Source organism: Solea solea, chromosome 16, assembly GCF_958295425.1.
Source record: "Solea solea chromosome 16, fSolSol10.1, whole genome shotgun sequence".
NCBI classification, from domain to species: domain Eukaryota; kingdom Metazoa; phylum Chordata; class Actinopteri; order Pleuronectiformes; family Soleidae; genus Solea; species Solea solea.
This window is the reverse complement of record NC_081149.1, coordinates 17,946,024-17,963,132: the sequence shown is the minus strand read 5'-3', so window position 1 is coordinate 17,963,132 and position 17,109 is coordinate 17,946,024. Positions and strand designations below refer to the sequence as shown.

Below are 17,109 nucleotides of genomic sequence, written 5' to 3'. Positions count from 1 at the left end.
GTGACTCTGTGTATAGAATAGATCGATAATAGATAGAAGTGAGACAGAGACAACTTGGGAGGTTTCAAAAATCACAGAATCATATATTGAAATTAGAATGTGGATTGACAATGAAAATAAATTGTCATATTTTATGAACTTAATTGTGCAAACACTTATCTTGAGCATATGTTTGGAAACAACGAGTATCTTATATGCTTTTTGATTTAAAGACATTAAAACACAATTCAAAAACTATTCCAGCTCAAACCGTGTGGCCCGTCTTTTCAATCAGCAGAATTAGTGGCTGTGATTTCATCTCATCTACCATCTGCTCACATGAGTGTCCCACGATGTGGATTACAGAGACTGGACTAATCCATCCCATGAGACAGATTATTCTTGAGTTTGTTTAGATTTATGTACTACATGTTATTGTGCAGGAGTTGATCTACGCCAACTCAAATGCATTTGACTGAGCGATATTTTTCCTTTAAACTGATTCTGTAATATTCAAACACATCAAATCCACGGCTGTCACGCAACCATTTTAATTTTTTTTCTTATTATGCAACAGCTTTAACGAGACTAGATGGATTGTTTTCAACACAGGATGCCACGTGAGCAGAGCATTTCTTCTTGCTATTGTCAGCAGGCGGCCATCCAAAAATAATGTAATGCTTGTTAAAGCATATATTAGTCAGCTTGTTTCCATCCATGTTTTTATCTTCATCCAATATATGGACTATAGGCAACACAGTTGTCACATTGAAGAAAAATAACCAGTACACCAGCTATCAATTTCCATCAAACTATCAGTATCGACGAGAACATTTAATCCTCACACAATCTCATTCAAAATAGATATAGAAATAAAATGACATAAACACACGCATGCATTTTTAATCTGTGTATTTATACGGCAGGACCTGCACTTTACCTTGACCACACTTTTCACAAACATTAAGAAAGTAACTCAACACTTTACCGCCTAAACCCCCATCTTACAACCTACAACTAACCTTTTGCTAAACCAAGCATATCTCTGCTGCCTAGACCATACAAAAATCAATAAAACATGCAACATTCAAGTAAGTAATAAGGTCAGAGGGCATTTGTCATTATGGTTACAAGAACAGAGCAGGTGAGATAGTGAAGCTGTCATAGGGGGATATATTAAATAAATAAAAAATAGATTGTACATTCGATTTAACAACAAACAGCGATCTCTGTAAAATACTACTAAACGTAATAAAATAACGCAATGACATTGTCTTAGTATTTCTATACATTGGCATATATACATCAGCCACTATGCCACACTATATCTGTCTTGATTATTTAAGGTAAATTCACCAAATAGATTGAAATTAAACACAAGGGAAAAAAGAGGGCAACCCTCAGGAAGGGACATTTCTACCACTGACACTACTTCCAACATTTGATTAAGAGCTGCTCTCTTTAAAATGTTTAAAATGTTTTTTTTTCCCCTCTGACTGACTTCATCCTGAGATGTTCTCATTACTCAGGTCTGTGAGATTCTGAGAAGCCAGGTGACAATACACTGGCCCACATGCAGAACTATGAGTTCAAAAACAAACACACAAAAAAAAGACCAAACATTTTGTCAAATCAAAGTTAATGAACTTTGGAAAATGATAAAGTTAAGTTTCTCCACTTATATGGGAAAAATAATGGCAACAAATATTCATGAGAAATGGACTCTTAGCGACATAAACGTCAATAAAAACAAATCCCCTGCATTCACTTTGTCGCCATCAATTCCGTGACATCATTTTCACGAACTCTGTAGAGAGAATGGATAAAACATTTATTACACACAGCTGCTGTAATGACAGCCACGCTACACATGTTATTTTGCTTTGATACTGAACTATGTAGGTCAACTATATACTGTATATAACTGTTTTACCCTTTTTTCCATTACTATTTCTTCAACGTACAGTTTATACAGCGGCTATAAGAAGGTGCTACATATAGTGTCTTATATCCTTTTTTTCAGCACAACCTAGGCAATCTGGTGAAACTATATAAAAACATCTGGTCAAAATGTATTATTTAAAATTGGATTGAATTTGTGACATTTTGAAATATGTCACATTTCAAAGTTCATGTGGGTCGCTTTCACACAATTATTGCTACTTTATATCACTACTAAAATGCGATATAAATTGAATCATAACTTTGACATAAGACGAAAAAAACCCTGCATTTTTTAAAGCCCGAATATGTGACCTATGAACACACAACCCCAGGAGGTCCATATAAGGAGTTGTGTATTTTTTGGCAAATTACCATGCATGGGTGCACCCATGTGAGCACCAAGGATTAAACAATGCCAATTTTACATTTTCAGCGAAATGAGTAAGAAACTGAACAAATCAATAAATCAAGTGACAATCTAGTGGAACTTTTTCTTGGCAGACATTGCGTCCTGTCACGCGCTTGCATCTCACCCTCAAAGTCGACCGTTCCATCTCCATTGTTGTCGGCTTCTCTGACCACAGCTTCAATTTCCCTTTTGCTGGTTTGTTCCCCTAATAACTTGATCATGGCGTGTCTCAGCTCTTCAGAGGTGATGCTACCATCACCATCGATGTCAAACTGAAGGATAAAGGGAAGACAAAAACAGTGAGTGTTGCAATCACAAAGTTTGACCTTTTACAGTATACATGTTCATTTGATGTCCACTGAGGGGAGCCAAAACCCAAAAAGACAAATACTGGACATGCTTTAGTTTTTATGACTGCTTACACATGCAAGGAAGAAGTGCAAACTCAACCTCACACCAAACATATCTCTTTAAAATGCATAAAAACAAAATATGGTTTTTATAATTTGTATTTTATTGAGATGACGAAAACACCTCCGTATTTCGTATCAAAATACTTCAATGTCTTGTACTTTTGTATTTAAAATATACTGTAAAATACTAACATGTGACACGCTGCTGCAGATTGGACGTCATGGTGTTTGGTGTCCACTTTAATTTGTCTTTAATTGTGTGTCTTCTCAATCCTTCAGTGCTATGGTGTGTACACCTTGACAGGGTCACTTCATCATGTCACCATCATTGGCTTCTGAATAGTTATTGTATTGGATGGTAAAAGGTCCTTGAATCTGAGTAATTTTTTTGTATTTTGAAAATACAAAAATCACAAGTGACATTCTTTCTGTCCAAACATCAAGGGAAGTGTCTTCTTGAGTGGCGTATTCTGCCTTTTCATAAGTTCACTGTATGTTTCTGTGTCAAAAGACGCTTGTGTTGAGGGCAAGAAAAACACCATGAATTCTCTAATGGAAATAAACTCATTTAGTTTCATATGCACAACATGATACTACACTAATACACTATTAGTGTTTTCACATGTAGACATAATGATATATGGTGTGCAGCTGGCGGTGCAAAGCTGAAAACAAATGTGGTTTGTAAATTAAGTTTGGAAGTATCACTTTTAGAAGCATTTGAATAGTTCTTGATGTAGTGCTTGTTGTTGCAAGAGATGTAAAACGGTTGTGGTTTTGGTTTTGTGTGTGAACTCATGACAAACAGGTCACTTGTTTCAGGAAAGGTGTTGTTTTGCATAAGAGAAAAAAAAGTGTATGCTCACCTCTTTGAAGGCTTCTTTAAGTTCCCTTAATCCAATCATGCCTGCAGTTTCAGCCAGAAGCTTCGGGCTCATGAGTTCCACAAAATCCTCAAAGTCCACCCGTCCTCCTACTGTAATATAATATAATATGATATAATATACAATAATATAATACATATATATATAATGAGTAATAGTAAGTGAAACACAGGTTTTTTTTAAATTAAATATATTGTTTATTTCAATTCCTTCTAGAGTGAGTTTTTTTTCGACACATAGCAAAAGCTTCTTTTGAGAGACAATTATTCAAAACACAGGACTCAGGAGACACAGAGTCCACACAACACCTGTTTCCTGAAGCGCTCATGTGTTAAATTTAAATGTGTGTGTATCAGAGAACTCACGGTTCATGTTGATGTTTTGGCTCAGTTCTATCAGCTCCATTTCCGTTGGCATATAACCCATGGTCCTCATGAGGTTGCCCAAATCTTTGCAGCTAATAAAACCATCCTTGTCTTTATCGAACTCCACAAAAGCTTCACGTAACTCTGGAGGACAGACAGACCCACGCAGGGAAGCAAGTGAAAAAAACAAACAAACAAACAAAAAAGAAGTTAAAAATCATATACACAGCAAAACATAATTATTATACCTTACACAATACAAACTTGAATTACCTTCTATTTCTTCATTGGTAAGAGTTCTTGTCTGCAAAATGGTGATACATGAATACACATGTGAAATGATATCATTCTTTGCACCATAGTTTATAAAAACTAATAATATATATGTATAGATAGATAATATAAAATATAATGACCTTCTTCCAAAAACATCATACATGCATAAATATGAAAAGTGCAACATTTACAACATTAAAAGAGAGTCACACAGATGTGCAGCGCAAACACAACTGCCAAGGATTCTGAAAGTCGCAGACATTCATTTGTAATAATATTGATAATAATAATAAACTTTATTTGTATAGAAACTTTCAGGAGGATTGCAGCTCAAAAGACTTCACAATAAAAGGAAAATGACATTAAAAAAGCAAATACAACAATAAAAACACAACACAGGGTGGAATGAAAAGGAAAAGTCTAAAGTCAAAAAGTAAAGAATGAATGACTCCAGAATGAGAATAGTTCTTCAAACTCCTTTTCCCTTATTTTGTAAAATAAACATAAAAGAATGTTAATTAAAAAAAAGACGATAACATATGAATCACATGATGATAGAATTAACATTATCACATATACAAATCATTCATTTGAGCCAACTAAAGACATGTAAATATTAAACGGTATGAGGTAAAAAAAAACCCTGTAAAACCATGTTCTTACTTGTCTCCTTGTTCCTCCTCTGAGAAAGATACAGGCTTGTTTGAGACTCATGATGACAGTGAAGATCCTGAGCTGATGTTGTTTATGTTTGTGAATCAAATGTGCAGTGTTATGTGTTGTTGTATCATTTGTTTTCTGTTTTTAGAGCGAGTATATGTGTATGTTTGAGTGTGTGTCTCTGAGTGTGTGTGTAAACCGTGCTCAGTGGTGATGCCAGAGATGAGGGATGAGATCTCATGGATTATCTTTGAGGCTTTGGTCTAGAAAAGGGGGGAAAAAAAGGCTTAATGCTGCATGTGCAGACACACAATTTCATAGCCAGAGTCAAAGATTACAGTTATTTTGAGAACGGAAATATCGGAATGTCGTGCATAGAGCAGAATATCATGCATGTATTTTAGCATTCAAATTAAGAAAAAGATGGCAGAAATGTTTGTTTTTACTGCTAATGATTATAAACAAGACTTTTCTAACATTCACCCTCTTCACCCTCAGATTTCTCAAGTTGTCTTGTATTTTTTTTTTTTAAATAAATAAAAAAGTATAAAACATGGGAAATGTGATAACTCAGGAACATTACATTACGACTGGTGTTGCGACTGGCTCTAGGGCCACAACAACACATGGATAAAGGCATGTGTGACAAGTGTTTATTTAACTAAGTCAGCGGTGTATGAGGGCGCTTGGGTGCAAGGTCCAATATGTGGTGCATGTTGTCTAGTGTAAAACAAAACAGAATCGCAGGCGGCAGCAGGTTGACGATGGGGAAAAGGGAGAGACAAACAACCCAGGCCAGCAGGCTTTTATCAGGTGGTAAGCTGGGCACAGGTGCTCCCAGTCAGCAATCACCATAGCAACCTGCAACACACACACACACACACACAGGACAAAGGAAGGCCTGAGGGCCGTAACAAAGGTATAACGTTTTTTTGTGATGAATTTTTATATTTTTGAGTTGAAATAATTTGCCAAACTTGCAAATGACCTGCAGTACTAGTGACTGACTACAATATATACTTTATAATTCACTATAAATATATATATTTTCTTATTTCTTTTTCTAAAGTAGAATATACATCACCAGCCATCACTTAATCATAAATGGTAAAGCAAATGTTTTGTGATTCTCCAAATAACACGCCAGCATCACATTTATGGCTGCACGGTGAAACATGAATTTCAACTGTCTGTGTTCTTCAACGCCCTGCATGTACACGGACAAGCAATACCTGACCTCCTGCTCCAGAGCATACCGTAATTCACTTTTTTTACGGAACAGCATTGATCCTGTTTATGTAGTGCACATTACATGACGTACAGGCAGATCAAATTCAAATTCTGTTTTTTTTTTCCTTTTACGTACGTATGAGAAAACAATCTAAATAAAGTTCAGCAAGCGTGACATTTCATCTAGTGTTATATCAATATCTGCATTATTGTATATGATTTATTCATTTAAAGAGACTTGAAGGAAGACAACATCAAACCCTGTGTTGTAAACGGAGCCTGTCAAGATAAAAGTGTCTGGTGGGAGTTGTTGGTTAGTGGTTACATGTGACCTCAGTGAGAATAAAGTGTCATTGTTGACTTGACTGACGTGTTTGTTATATACATATCCCTGTAGCTTTTTGTCCATCACCTGTTCATGTACTGCTGCAAAGTGTTAACACAGGCCTAATACATTTTGTATTATTTCACAGTATATGGAAATTATACTGCACAACTCATTTTGATAGTAAAGTATAGCCAAAAACTTTAGCTCCTCCCTCATTAAATGACAATGCAAATGGAGACTTCACATATACTTAGCCTCACTGACTGGCTATCTTATTTACAAGCTATACAGTAGAGTTCTCATCTATAATCTGAGGATGGACAATCTATGTGTTCTGCTGACATTCCTCTGTCTGCCCTGTAAGTTACTCAATGCTACTTAATGCTCTGAATAGAAAAAAGAAGAAATTCTGAGATTCATTTTCTATTGTGACCATTTTTGTTTCTGATTGTTTTTTTTAGGTTTGAATGGTCAGTCACTGGAGTCTATTCCCTCCAATCCAGTGCCGAAAACACCCCAGGAATCGCTCAGTCTGTCCTGCAGGGGAAATGGATTTGACTTCAGTCAGTATGGCATGCACTGGCTCAGACAACCTGAAGGAAAAACACTGATATGGTTGGGGCTCATTTACTATGATGCAAGTAAAACAGTTTATGCCAGCAGTGTGCAAGAAAGAATTCAAATCACCAGAGATAATAGCAACAGCATGGCGTATCTGAAACTGTCCAACCTAAAGCCAGAAGACTCTGCTGTGTATTACTGTGCCAGACACACAATGATACAAACCATCAGTAGACATGAACAAAAACCCCTCACTGCCTGAACACTTGTAACATGACTCCACCAGAGGAGGAGCCTTCAGACCACTGATGATTTCACACCAGTTTACTGTCACTGCTTTTAAAAACAGTTTTGTACATCAGGAAAAGAACCTTAAGCCTAAACTATAACCCCATTCTAACCCTTATAATCCCCCCAAAACCCTTTAAACTTTAAACATACACACACAAAATATTTATCACAACAGACACTTTACTAAAACAAACAATGAAAAACACAGTGCAAAAGAACCAGTAATTTGCAACTTCCTCTTTTTTTTTTTTTTTTTTACATGCCTTTTATAATCTCACAGTAGTATTTTCAGTTATGTGGAAACTGCCAAAAGAAGAAAATGAAGTTGCTAAATCATGATCTAAATGTCACACTTTAAATAGATAGTGAAAAAACAAACAAACAACATATGATAAAGTCTTAAAAATCGGACTCAATCCATCAACCTACATGTTCTAAAATGCCACAGAAGAGTAGGACAGATACGTTCTGACACCGTATTACACCCACTGCAGTCTATACATCTTTTATAGACTGTCTGTTGGATTCATATTTTAAGGTAACAGCACTGATCCTATTTATATAGTGCACATTACAGGCAGATCAAATCCAATATAGGTTGAATAAGGTTATTTTTTCTTTTACATATTTATGGGAAAAGAATCCAAAAAAAGTTTAGCAAGCGTGGCATTTCATCTAGTGTTGTATCAATATCTGCATTATTGTTATATGATTTATTAATTTAAAGAGACTTTAAGGAAGATAACATCAAACTCTGTGTTGTAAACTGTGCCTGAAAAGATAAAGATAAACGTGTCCGGTGGGAGATGTTGGTTTTTGGTAACATGTGACCTCAGCGAGAATAAAGTGTCATTGTTGACTTGACGGCATGGTACTAAGGTGGAAGGAGGGGACAGTGAGGTGGAGGAGGAGGAGGAGGATCTGAGGGAGTGGAAGGAGGTGATGATGTGGAGGAGGTCAGACAGATATGGAGGGTCAAGATTATGGATGGACTTGAAAGTGTATAGCAGGATTTTATAATCTTGAAGTTGATGGTGAGCCAGTGAAGTTGTTGAAGGACCGGGGTGATGTTGTGAAATGATACTCTCATAGTAGTTTTTTCAGTTATGTGGAAATGGCCAAAACAAGTAAATGAAGTTGCTATCCAGAAACAGCGTTGTGTTCAACGGTTTAATGTAACAATGGAAACTGGAATACTGAGTAGTTCACAGTTTCCAGAGATTTGAAATCCAAATATCCAGGTCCAAATTTCAACAGGATTTAAGGTGGCATGTGTTTGTTTTTTTGGCAATTAACCTGTTCATATACAGGGGAAAGCATCATTGACCAGGTGATCAGGGACATGTGATTACACTGAACACACTCTTTTATTGGCCCCAGTTACACCAACACTTATGCTGCACATATTTGACTCTATGCAAACTCAGTGATCTTCCTATAAAAAGTCAACATCAGACTGACAGTGGAGCTCACAGCACGTTAGATTCATCATAAACCATGTTTCCTGTAGCTCTGCTGCTGCTGCTGTTGGCAGCTGGATCCTGTGAGTCTCTCTAGATTTGTCAGAGTCAACAAACGTTTCTTTTACAGGAAAACTTGATCATTTATAACTCAACATTTTATTCTTTTAACAGGTGTGAAGTGTGAAACATTGACACAGCCAGCCTCTGTGACTGTGCAGCCAGGTCAACGTCTGACCATCACCTGTCAGGTCTCTTATTCTCTTAGTAGCTATCGGACAGCTTGGATCAGGCAGCCTGCAGGGAAAGGACTGGAGTGGATTGGAATGAAATACACTGGAGACTCATTCTTCAAAGATTCACTGAAGAACAAATTCAGTATTGACTTAGACACTTCCAGCAAAACAGTGACTCTGAATGGACAGAATATGCAGCCTGAAGACACTGCAGTGTATTACTGTGCCAGAGACACAATGATACAAACCATCAGTAGACATGAACAAAAACCCCTCAGTGCCTGAACACTTGTAACATGAATCCACCAGAGGAGGAGCCTTCAGACCACTGATGATTTCACACCAGTTTACTGTTACTGCTGTTAAATTACAGTACTGTCTTAGGCCACCATTAGACTTGAATTCAATTCAATTCAATTCAGTTCCATTCCATTCCATTCCATTCCAGTCAATGTTATTTGTATAGCGCCAAATTACAATGCACATTTTCTCAAGGCTCTGTACTTAGTAAAGCAGAAACCTTACAATATTAAAAGAGAAACACAACTGTTCACACAATTAGCAAAGACTAAGCATTACAAAACAACAACTCTATTACCAGGAAGAAATCTCTGGCAGAACCAGACTCAAAGGTGTCCAGCATCTTACTCAACAGGTTGGGGTGAAAGGAAAAAAGGGAGACAGAGGAGAGGTGGAGGACAGAAAGAGACAAGAGAGGACAAAAAGGAAGACATAGACACAAGGTAGAGACAGAAGGCAGAGACCAAAACCTTGAAAACAGTTGTATAAAGTTTTAGGTTTAGTCAGGATAGTTCTGAATTGGTTATGACATGTTTATAGAACTACATTTTTATTTTAAAATTTTAATCATAGCATAACAATGATGACAATAATACTACTAGTACTAAGATAGAGGACAGGAAGGAAAGGCACAAAGTAGGTTAGAGAAATACAAGATTAATATCATGTAATAATGTCATATTCATCCCCTGAGTGTGAAGAAGTGAGTGTGAGTACACCACAGGGGTTATGGCAGCATAACCAGGAGACGCTTTAGGTTTCCCTGAGCCAGCTCATAGTATAAGCTTAATAAAAAAGGAAGGTTTTAAGTGTAACTTTAAATACAGAGAGGGGGTCTGTCTCCTGAACCGACACTGGGAGCTGGTTCCACAGGAGAGGAGTCTGGTAACTGAAGGCTCTGCCTCCTATTCTGCTCTTACAGACTCTGGGATCCACAAGTAATCCTGCACTCAAAGTGATCTGTTAGGAAGATAAACAAGTATGATGGAGACTGATCATTAAGTGCTTTGTACATTTTAAATTGAATTCTAAAGTGAACAGAGAGACAGTGTAGAAAAGCTATAGTGATATGGGCTCTATTTCTAGTTCCTGTCTAATCCAAATGACCAATGACCACATCATTTCACAGAAATAAAAAGTGGCAGCATTTTCTAACATGAAGTAGAAAAATGATTTGGCAATGAATCTGTTTTTACACAGTACAGGAGAAAGTGTCATTGATCAGGTGATCAGGGACATGTGATTACGCTGAACACACTCTTTTATTGGCTCCAGTTACACCAACACTGATGCTTCACATATTTGACTCTATGCAAACTCAGTGATCTTCCTATAAAAAGTCAACATCAGACTGACAGTGGAGCTCACAGCACGTTAGATTCATCATAAACCATGTTTCCTGTAGCTCTGCTGCTGCTGCTGTTGGCAGCTGGATCCTGTGAGTCTCTCTAGATTTGTCAGAGTCAACAAATGTTTCTTTTACAGGAAAACTTGATCATTTATAACTCAACATTTTATTCTTTTAACAGGTGTGAAGTGTGAAACATTGACACAGCCAGCCTCTGTGACTGTGCAGCCAGGTCAACGTCTGACCATCACCTGTCAGGTCTCTTATTCTGTTAGTAGCCATCACACACATTGGATCAGGCAGCCTGCAGGAAAAGGACTGGAGTGGATTGGAGGCTCACGACATGGATACAACACATACTACAAAGATTCACTGAAGAACAAATTCAGTATTGACTTAGACACTTCCAGGAACACAGTGACTCTGAATGGACAGAATATGCAGCCTGAAGACACTGCAGTGTATTACTGTGCCAGAGACACAATGATACAAACCATCAGTAGACATGAACAGAAACCCCTCAGTGCCTGAACACTTGTAACATGAATCCACCAGAGGAGGAGCCTTCAGACCACTGATGGTTTCACACCAGTTTACTGTTACTGCTTTTAAATTACAGTACTCTCTTTAGGCCACCATTAGATTTCAATTCAATTCAATTCAATTCCAGTCAATGTTATTTGTATAGCACCAACTCACAATGTACATTTTCTCAAGGCACTGTACATAGTAAAGCAGAAACATTACTATATTAGAGAAAAGAGAAACACAGCAGTTCACACATTGAGCAAAGACTAAGCATCAGTGTAGAGAAAAAAAACAAGAAGAAATCACTGGCATAACCAGACTCAAAGATTTGCAGCATCTGGCTCGACCGGTTGCGGAGAAAGAAAAAAAGGGGGACAAAGGAGAAGTGGAGGACAGGAAGAGATGAGAAAGAGGAAGACATGGACACAAGGTAGAGACATAAGACAGAGACCAGGAGCAAATACATAACAGTTCTATCAAGTTTTAGGTTTAGTCAGGACTGTTCGGAAATGGTTATGGCATGTTTATAGAACTACAATGTCATTTATACAAGAAATAGAATCGATATTGGAAAATAAAATACTGATATCAATGCATAACAAAGATGACAATAATACTACTGCTACTAGGATAGAGGACAAGGAGGAAACGCAGCAAGTAGGTTAGAGATAAACAAGGTTAATGTCATGTAATAATGTCATATTCATCCCCTGAGTGTGAACTGAGTGTGAGTACACCACAGGGGTTATGGCAGCATTACTCGGGAGACAGTTCAGGTTTCCCTGAACCAGCTCGTACTATAAGCTTCATCAAAAAGGAAGTGTAACTTTAAAACAGAGAGGGTGTCTGTCTCCTGAATCAACCCTGGGAGTTGGTTCCAAAGGAGAGGATAGAATAGAATAGAATAGAATAGAATAGAATAGAATAGAATAGAATAGAATAGAATAGCCTTTATTGTCGTTATTTTGTGGACAACAAAATTTGGGTGCCACTCCCTTGGTGCAAAATACAAATATATAAATAAACATTTTAAAAGAGAAAATAGAAATATTAACAATAAAATAAGAATAAGAAATGTTGTTTACATTTTTTCCAGAAACTATGACTATGTATAAATTAACATAAGATAACAAAATATAGCAGCAAGACCGGTGTAAAAACAGAAAAAAGAAGGCACTTTAAAAGAGAGAAATGATTGTCCTGTATTTGTGTAAACAAAGCCTGGTAACTGAAGCCTGGTAACTGAAGGCTCTGCCTCCTATTCTGACCTTACAGACTCTGGGAACCACAAGTAATCCTGCACTCATGGGAAAAAAGTGATCTGTTGGTAAGATAGGGTAAAACTAGATCTTTAAAGTATGATGGAGACTGATCATTAGGTGCTTTGTACGTGAAGAAGAGGATTTTAAAATGAATTCTAAAGTGAACAGAGAGCCAGAGTAGTAAATCTAACACTGGAGTGATATGGGCTCTATTTCTAGTTCCTGTGTAATCCAAATGACCAATGATCACAGAATTGGACAGAAATAAAAAGGGGCAACATTTTCTAACATGAAGTAGAGTAAATTTTTGGCAATGAAACTGTTCTTTTATAGTACAGGATAAAGTGTCATTGATCAGGTGATCAAGGACATGTGATTACACTGAACACACTTTTTTATTGGCTCCAGTTACACCAACACTGATGCTTCACATATTTGACTCTATGCAAACTCAGTGATCTTCCTATAAAAAGTCAACATCAGACTGACAGTGGAGCTCACAGCACGTTAGATTCATCATAAACCATGTTTCCTGTAGCTCTGCTGCTGCTGCTGTTGGCAGCTGGATCCTGTGAGTCTCTCTAGATTTGTCAGAGTCAACAAATGTTTCTTTTACAGGAAAACTTGATCATTTATAACTTTATTCTTTTAACAGGTGTGAAGTGTGAAACATTGACACAGCCAGCCTCTGTGACTGTGCAGCCAGGTCAACGTCTGACCATCACCTGTCAGGTCTCTTATTCTCTTAGTGACTATTACACAGATTGGATCAGGCAGCCTGCAGGGAAAGGACTGGAGTGGATTGGAATGAGAAGCACTGGATACACATACTACAAAGATTCACTGAAGAACAAATTCAGTATTGACTTAGACACTTCCAGGAACACAGTGACTCTGAATGGACAGAATATGCAGCCTGAAGACACTGCAGTGTATTACTGTGCCAGAATGGCACAATGATACAAACCATCAGTAGACATGAACAAAAACCCCTCAGTGCCTGAACACTTGTAACATGAATCCACCAGAGGAGGAGCCTTTAGACCACTGATGATTTCACACCAGTTTACTGTTAGTGTTGTTGGCTTTCAAAAATATATTTTTTTATAAAAAAAGACAAATTTCAATAAATTGTTGTTAACTTATTATTAATAAATAATAATTATAAATACTTTATTATTAAATACTTTATTTATTATATTCAAAACTAAGGTTTTCCCAAGGTTGACTGACTTGCACATATTCCAGGTTTGGAGTCTCCGTGGTGCAAATGCAAGTGCTAACACTACACATACCATGTGGACCAAATAATGAATTAAATTCATAAGAAAAGAGAATCTGGGCTGTTCCATCATGCCTAAAAGGTGAATATATGAGGTCATTATTGAGCTCATGTAACAAGAAAACATAGTTTCTTCCTGCTTTTCTTTGTGCTGTTTTGCAAATATGCATTTTCCGCAAGCAAAGCAAGTCGAGGCAAATGAGGAATATGAATATTCAACAGTATTCCAATAAAGGTCCCTCTTAGAGGAGTCAAGTGTGTCACTGAAGAGAGAGAGGAGTTCACATCAGTTCCTCATCAACATCCACCATGTTCTCTGCAGCTGTGATGCTGCTGCTGGCAGCTGGATCCTGTGAGCAGCTTTCAGTGAACTAACAAACACAGTAGAAACTGACTAGTCTGATGAATGATAGACATAATGTTGATTTCTGTTTCCACAGGTGTGAGGTGTATTGACCTCATCCAGCCAAACTCAGTGGTTGTGCAGGGTGGACAGTCTTTGACCTTCACCTGTCAGGTCTCTGGTTATTCTCTGACTGATGACAGCTATGCGACAGGTTGGATAAGACATCGTGAAGGAAAACCAATGGACTGGATTTTTTATCAGTGGGGTAGAGGTACCATCCGTAAAAATAGTGCTCTAGAGAACAAGTTCAGCTTCAGCAGAGACACTTCGGCAAGAACAATACAAGGACAGAATCTGGAGCCTGAGGACACAGCTGTTTATTACTGTGTCCGTTATCTCACAGTGACACAAAATACCAACAGACTTGTACAAAAACTCTGACTCAACCACAAACATTTAAGACAGTATTCAGTATTTGGTAACACAGTTAATTAATACAAGCAATGGATTCCATGCTGATACTGTATTTTCTGTATTTTCTGTTACCACCAGAAGGCGCTGTTTTCAAAATGTACAGTTTTTGCATAGACTTCTTCAGCCATAGTTCATCTTGAACCCTAGCAAATTTGGTTGGGATGGGACCTTCTATCGCAAAGTTATAAGAGTTTTGAGTGAATCCTTTGCAGTGTTGCCATGGCAACACCGTTGAACAATTTGTTATCATATTCAGCACGCATCATCTACCTTATGTTTTGAATCTTTTCACCGATTTTGAATTTGATACGATGAACTCTGTAAAAGTTATAAGCTAAATTGTGAATTTGTTGTATTTTCTCTTACCACCAGGAGGCGCTGTTTACAGAATTTACAGTTTTTGCATAGGCATCTTCAGCAGGGGCCCATCATCGATCGTCACAAGTTTGGTTAAGATCTGACCTTCCATCGCAAAGTTATAGGAGTTTGTTGTGTGTTGCGAAGAATCGTAATTTTCACCAACTTTGCTGCCCTTTTTCTTGTACGCCATGATACTTATTGAAAAGATTTTGATACATTTGGATCCTCAACTTGTCCACAGTGACCTCACCAAGTTTGAAGGTGATCCCATGAAAGATGTAGTACAAGTTTGTTCAAATACCATTGGTGTGAAATGGCCAAAATCGGCAAAAAATGTACTTTCAATCCAAGATGGCGGTTTCCCTGTCCGTTTTAGAGCATAGGCTACGCTGACTTTTTTGACCGTCCCGACCTAAGGAAAGCGTGTACCAAGTTTTGTGCATGTACATTAAAAGTGCTCCTCAGGAGGACAAGTTTTAGGGGTTTTAAGAGTTTCCCCTTTTGTTGTGAAAAATATGAATGAACGCCAACTTTGGCGCCCCCTATCTTGTACGCCATGATACTTATGAAAAAGTTTTCAGCACCTTTAGATCCTCAACTTGTCCACAGTGACCTCACCAAGTTTAAAGGTGATCCCATGAAAGCTCTACGACAAGTTCGTTCAAATACCAGACGTCATAGTGTCTGCTGTCACCAGGGGGCGCTGTTTTTGAAAGTGAATATTTTCATATAGGCGTCTTCAGGGCCGGACTATCATCAATCCTAGCAAGTTTGGTTCAGATTGGACTTGGATTCGCAAAGTTGTAGCAGTTTGTTTTTATGTCACAAATATCTGACTTTGCAGTGTTGCCATGGCTACACCGTTGAAAAATGTGTTATCATATTAAGCACGCATCATCTACCATGTGTTTTGAATGTTTTCACTAATTTTGAGTTTGATACGATGAACCATGTAAAAGTTATTACCAAAATTGTGTATTTTTTGTATTTTCTGTTACCATCAGGAGGCGCTGTTTTCAAAATGTACAGTTTTTGCATAGACTTTTCAGCCATGGTCCATCATCAACCCTAGTAAATTTGGTTGGGATGGGACCTTCTATCGCAAAGTTATAAGAGTTTTGTTGCCTGTGGCGAAAGTTTTAATTTTCACCAACTTTGACGCCCCCTTTCTCGTACGCTGTGATACTTATTGAAAAGTTTTTAGCAACTTTAGATCCTCAACTTGTCCACAGTGACCTTATCAAGTTTAAAGGTGATCCCATGAAAGCTCTAGGACGAGTTCGTTCACATACCATTGGTGTGAAATGGCCAAAATCGGCAAAAAATTAACTTTCAATCCAAGATGGCAGCTTTCCTGTTCGTTTTAGAGCTTAGGCTGAATCAATGTTTTTCCTCAGGTATCTACAGTCAGACTCTGACTGAATCTGAACCAGTGGTAAAGCGGCCTGGAGAGTCCCACAAACTGACATGTACCTACACTGGAATATCTGATACTGCTGCATATATCAGCTGGGTCAGACAAGCTGAAGGAAAAGGCCTGGAATGGGTTGCCTTAAATTCTGCTCCAAGTGGAGGCAACAAATATTATTCATCATCTGTCCAGAATTGCTTCACCATCTGACATAAATTTGAAATAAATAAATAAATGGATAAATGGAAAATACAGTATGTTTATAATGGTGTGTTATAACAATGTAACCCCACAGTTAGTGTTGGATTACAAATGACATACATTTGAAATAAACAAATAAATGGAGGCAATGGTAAGGCCCTGCAAAAATGTAATAAATAGAAACATAACACATGCATGGAGTTCATAAAAAGCTGTATATCATAATTACTATGCTTTAATATTGAATGTTAATCTGTAACGCTAACTAACATTTGAAAATGTAAGTTTGGCTTCATACCAAATGCTGACAATATAGGTCGTGTCACTCTCCAGTGCAGAAAATGGTGTTTGGTTTTTGAATTAGTGTTCATCACTGTGTACATATATGGGTATGTATGGGTATACACCCATACATTTCATACATTTTAATAAGTAACGGTAATATAGAGTAATTGTTATATAGCAATAATTATAAATAATCCATCCATTTTCTACCACTTTATCCTCCACATGAGGGTCACGGGGGGCACTGGAAACCAATCCCAGCTGAAATAGGGCAAA

At 37.5% G+C, this 17,109-nt stretch overlaps 1 protein-coding gene and 3 gene segments (V, D, J or C); 3 read left to right on the top strand and 1 right to left on the bottom strand.

The window, feature by feature from the left end:
• Positions 1-260: 260 nt before the first annotated feature.
• On the bottom strand, positions 261-5,135 carry cabp5b (calcium binding protein 5b). Its single transcript, XM_058653698.1, has 6 exons — positions 4,934-5,135; positions 4,268-4,298; positions 3,995-4,138; positions 3,612-3,721; positions 2,457-2,604; positions 261-1,786 (listed from the first exon to the last, which is right to left on the bottom strand). Exons 1-6 carry the CDS (start codon positions 4,982-4,984, stop codon positions 1,758-1,760), a joined length of 513 nt encoding a protein of 170 aa, XP_058509681.1. The 5' UTR covers positions 4,985-5,135; the 3' UTR covers positions 261-1,757.
• A 3,702-nt stretch (positions 5,136-8,837) lies between these two features.
• LOC131475673 (Ig heavy chain V region XIG14-like) lies at positions 8,838-9,270 on the top strand (the record flags this gene model as incomplete). The annotated part of the segment is given in 2 exon segments: positions 8,838-8,883; positions 8,975-9,270. Coding segments are annotated over 2 exon segments (342 nt in total), but the record flags the coding sequence as incomplete, so codon positions are not given.
• Positions 9,271-12,999: 3,729 nt separating this feature from the next.
• LOC131475617 (Ig heavy chain V region 6.96-like) lies at positions 13,000-13,434 on the top strand. The segment is given in 2 exon segments: positions 13,000-13,045; positions 13,130-13,434. Coding segments are annotated over 2 exon segments (351 nt in total).
• A 594-nt stretch (positions 13,435-14,028) lies between these two features.
• On the top strand, positions 14,029-14,543 carry LOC131475274 (Ig heavy chain V region MC101-like). The segment is given in 2 exon segments: positions 14,029-14,108; positions 14,197-14,543. Coding segments are annotated over 2 exon segments (390 nt in total).
• Positions 14,544-17,109: the final 2,566 nt, after the last annotated feature.

Coding starts and splice junctions, on each gene's coding strand:
- cabp5b (XM_058653698.1), bottom strand. CDS start 4,984: ATGAGTCTCAAACAAGCCTGTATCTTTCTCAGAGGAGGAACAAGGAGA. Junction 4,299..4,933: donor GAGGAGGAACAAGGAGACAA/GTAAGAACATGG, acceptor ACCATTTTGCAG/ACAAGAACTCTTACCAATGA. Junction 2,605..3,611: donor TTAAAGAAGCCTTCAAAGAG/GTGAGCATACAC, acceptor TTTATCCTTCAG/TTTGACATCGATGGTGATGG.